Source organism: Zeus faber (assembly GCF_960531495.2).
Source record: "Zeus faber genome assembly, chromosome: 3".
In the NCBI taxonomy this organism is placed as follows: Eukaryota; Metazoa; Chordata; class Actinopteri; order Zeiformes; family Zeidae; genus Zeus; species Zeus faber.
Window position 1 is genome coordinate 12,414,176 of NC_137190.1, and position 4,737 is coordinate 12,418,912.

General features: G+C 42.1%; 1 protein-coding gene across 1 annotated transcript; it reads left to right on the top strand.

Moving 5' to 3' along the window:
• Positions 1-262: 262 nt before the first annotated feature.
• Positions 263-4,263, top strand: LOC307228358 (gonadotropin-releasing hormone II receptor-like; the record flags this gene model as incomplete). The annotated part of the gene is made up of 3 exons (XM_079997996.1): positions 263-778; positions 2,628-2,832; positions 3,773-4,263. 3 exons carry the CDS (start codon positions 263-265, stop codon positions 4,261-4,263), a joined length of 1,212 nt encoding a protein of 403 aa, XP_079854122.1.
• Positions 4,264-4,737: the final 474 nt, after the last annotated feature.

Consider the following 4,737-nt stretch of genomic DNA (forward strand, 5'->3'; position numbering starts at 1 on the left):
AGTAAGGCAACAGTAAAGCTCCCACATATGCATATTACTCACGATGAGCTTTTGCATTATTCATTCATGGAGTGTTTGCGTTGATGTTGATATTGTCCGACGTGGCCTCTTCTTGACTCATGATGCATACATTGTTTTTAACATGTTATATTCCCCTTTAATTGGTCACTGTCACCAGCATTGATCTTCATGTTGGATGAGCATGTTCTTCACATGAAAGAGTCTGGAGATGAATACAACCTATCGGGAACCTGCATCCACCATGTTTCACCAGACCACAGGATACGAGCTGAATGCAAGCTGCAACTGGTCCTTGAGTCATTGCCACTGGATGTCTGGGGGCAGTGCACTGCAACTTCCCACTTTCACCACCGCAGCCAAAGTCAGAGTGATAATTACCTTCATTCTATGTGGCATCTCTGCATTTTGCAACATGGCAGTAATGTGGGCAGCAAATACCAATGGCAAACGCAAATCACACGTCAGGGTGCTCATAATCCACCTGACTGTCGCTGATCTGCTGGTAACCTTCATCGTGATGCCCATGGATGCAGTTTGGAACATCACAGTACAGTGGCTCGCGGGTGACTTTGCCTGTCGCCTACTGATGTTCCTTAAGCTGCAGGCGATGTACTCCTGTGCCTTTGTCACCATGGTGATCAGTCTGGATCGGCAATCGGCCATCCTCAACCCCCTCGCTATCAACAAAGCCAGGAAGAGGAACAGAGTCATGCTGACTGTGGCGTGGGCCATGAGTGTCGTGCTGTCAGTCCCTCAGGTAAGGTCAGGAACCTTTGCTGTCCACTCAGGTTGGGGGTAAAACATTTTCTCCAAGGTCCAAGGATCTTTTCTATCAAATGCCTTTAAAATCCCTAAAAACATAGACATGTGGAACACATGTTAGAGTAGAATTCCGCTGCACCCCATGCATAGCGCCAAATAAAGTCTACTGTACTTCATGGAGCCCTGGGCCAGTATTTATGAACTTCTCAGAGTAGGAAATCAGTCATAATGCCCAAACATTGTCAGAGTGATGCAAATTTGGTCCTACTTTTAGACGAAGGAGTAAAAGCTTTTTTTTTTTTCTCAACTTCCTTATCCAGGAAAGTAGTCCTGCCTCCGGCAGAATTTAGGAGAACTCTTAAGCTCTTGAGCGGTGCTAACCCATTAGGAGTTCGCAGCAGATGGTGTTCAGGCAGCTCCAACACATGCACAGGCAATGGCTGCCATTTGGCACAGGAGAGATGTGTTGGGAACACTTGACAATAATTAAAAAGATAAAAGATATTGTTCAGACATTAATTAATTTTTGTGATTCATCTTGTATAGGAAGCGATAACAACACAAGATCCCGTGCCCTTTCATTTCTGCAGAAACAAGTTTTTGTAACTTTAGGCTTTTGGGGGAAATTCAAGGGACGAGGCATCAAAGTTACATCATCACCAACAATGATTTAGGTCCATCATAGCCAACAATTTGTGGAATCGTCAATAAAACCTTGCAGTTCCAACGATAATACGAGATTCATTAATGTCACCAACACTCAATGTAAAGTAATGCAAACAAAACGAAATGCATTTATGTAAATTGATGGTTTCACAAGTGTTGAAGGTGTCATAGATGCTGCACATATTATTATTATCACCCCCTCAGGAACGAGGGCGTGTTCTAAAATTACAACACAAGAGCCTTAATGCATTAACGTGAGCCCTATGATTTCCATTTTGTGGCTCCTAATGTCGTTAAACACAGCAAAACAAATAAAACCACATTCGGGAATTCATTCTCTCCTTAACTCCTCCAAGCTTTCAGCACCATTCGTTGTTGATAACATCAGATTTAAGCACGAGATTACAAGCTTTAATCAGTGACATTGAATCTGACTTTAATGGAGACCTTTTCATTCAAGTAAAGGGCCACCAAAGACTAATTGAATTTTAAAAGGTGGCAATTAGGTGGCTGCTTGCATACATTTTTCTGGATAAAAATGAAAGGTCTGTGGTTTGAATAAATCCAACACTTCACAATTCAAGTCTTATGCCAATACACAATTCATTAATATAAAAAAATTGGTTGTTCAAATTCAAACTGAAAATCCACAGTCAACATAATTTATTCATTTGAAATGCCAAGAATTCATCTTTACTAAGATTTATGGAGCCGAAAGGTCATAAGCCTTACGCGGAATGAGGAGTCATAATGAATAATAGGCCTGAGTAAATAGCAGAGTCGTCTTTACTTGTCTCAATTGCCTTTAGCGTATTTAGTCATTTAGGATTTTAAGCAAAAATAGACCTCTTGAACATTTCTTATGTTGCTGTGATAGTTAAATCTGTGAAGTTCTGTGCCATAATATGGAGTATTTGTTGCTCAGGTCACCTAGTATAAGTGCCAATAAATAACCAAGAAGTCACTTTGCTGAAGGGAACTCAGCACAAGCTCCAGCAAATAATATTCATTGACTCGTCAGAGAAGGAGACACATTGTTTGGTGTTAACATGAGATTATCACCTTCCACTAAAGCTAACAATTGTTGAAGGGTTTCATATCTGACAAACATCCTGACTATTGATAAAATATACATTTTTTAATAAATGTGAAATCTGTTCCCCTCCATGCACCCTCAGATGTTTCTTTTCCACAACGTGACCATCACTTTCCCGGAGGACTTTACGCAGTGCACCACCCGTGGGAGTTTCATGGATCACTGGCAGGAGACGGCGTACAACATGTTCACCTTCTCCTGTCTCTTCCTGCTGCCGCTGGTGATCATGATCACTTGCTACACCAGGATCTTCTTTGAGATCTCCAAGCGCATGAAGAAGGACAACTGTAAGTTGAGCTCAGAGATCCTTAGTCATCATATCATCGGTGCGTCACATAAGAGATTACTCACTATTCCACATGATCACATCATTTCAGTTCAGAGTTGTAATTTTACCACATGGTGTTTGAAGAAAATATTTATTATTATGCATTATTCAGTATTATTAAACATTAGTGAATAACAATTATGATAATAATAATAATAATAATAATAATAATAATAATAATAATAATAATACTTCTCACTTATATAGCGCATTTCTTATAGTCTTTTACAATTCAAAGACACCTTACATAACAGAAAAAAAGAAAAGGAAAGTAAAGTGTCTACCAGGCAATCAAAAGAAAAGACATGGGGAGGGAGGTTTTTTGAGGGCCATTTTGAAGGATGACAGTGTTGGGGCCCCTGGTTTGATTAGGAAGGACCTCCCACAGAGAGGGGGCTGCCCAGGTTTGGGGCTTGATGACTTTGACTTTGATGGGTTGCAGGGTTGGCAACGACGGACCCGAGGCATCAAGGACATAATAATGAAGTAATAATTGCATTATTATTCTTATGCATCATTATTTAGAAAACGTAAAGATGAATAAACAAAGGTGAGCGAGGCAAAAAAACATTACAAAAAGAAACCAAATAGGTGATATTTCGAATTCCAAAAGACCTTGAATGAAATGACTAACAGGAAGTTTACTGTACAGCCGGAACATAAAGTTCAGGAAGCGACCAAGGGCAGTTTCATTAATGTTCTTTGTATTCAATTCATGCACCTCATGATGAACAATGCAAATCCGCACGGCAGCGAAAATCTGCATAGAGCTCAAAATGAATGGAGCTAAATAATACGGGTGAGGAGTAAGGTCATGCAATAGATGGGACGCAGAGCATTGCAAGATAAGGAACCGGCTCATTCATGTCTCAATAACCCATAATCATATGTGGCTCCAGTGTCCTCCAACGAAGTGCATCTGCGCTGCTCGAAGAACAACATCCCCAAAGCCCGCATGAGGACTCTGAAGATGAGCATCGTCATCGTCTCATCATTTATCATCTGCTGGACGCCGTACTACCTCCTGGGCCTCTGGTACTGGTTCTTTCCCGATGACCTGGAAGGGAAGGTGTCACACTCTCTGACCCACATCCTGTTCATCTTCGGGCTCTTCAACGCCTGCCTGGACCCCATCATCTACGGCCTGTTCACCATCCACTTTCGAAAGGGCCTCCAGAGGTATTACCGCAGCGCCACCATGACGTCGGTGATGGACAACAGCACCGTTGTGACCGCGCCGTTCAGGAGCGACGGCAACTCCCTGCCACTGAAAAGACACGTGAGCTCCGCCGGCCAGGACAGGCCCGAACCCAGGTCGCCCAGAAGCAGCTTCGTCACGGTCCTGGACGACGGTGATCCCAGCCAGTCCAGCCCAAAGAGCACATTATAATAAGCAGGAAGCCGTATGTGTAGTAACTGTGTCAGTTATCCTGTGTTGGACGTAGAGTCTTCTGTTGTTTGGTTCATGTACAGTAGGACATTTTGGTGACACCAATATTTGCGTTTGTACAACATCGACTCAATGGTAAAACATAAAAATAATAATTGGACTTCAGAGCTGCACCACACCCGCCCCCACCAACACAGACTGCAAAACAGCAAGCCGTGGTCCTCAAAATGTTTTGTTGTTTTGTGAATTGTGACCGTTGCTGTTCTCTGAGATGTTGTGTATTCTTTGCAAAAGGTGTGTACGGCATTAAATACATTGTTTTTCTGTGCAAAGGCGTATGAGCATAATGTCTCCTTCTCGCAAGCGCGAGGAAAAATGGAAAGAATAAGGTGGAGCAAGCAAAAATGCCATTCCTAAAAAATAAATCTCCATTTAAATGTATTCTTAAAAAGCGCATTCCTCTGGCTCCACTTA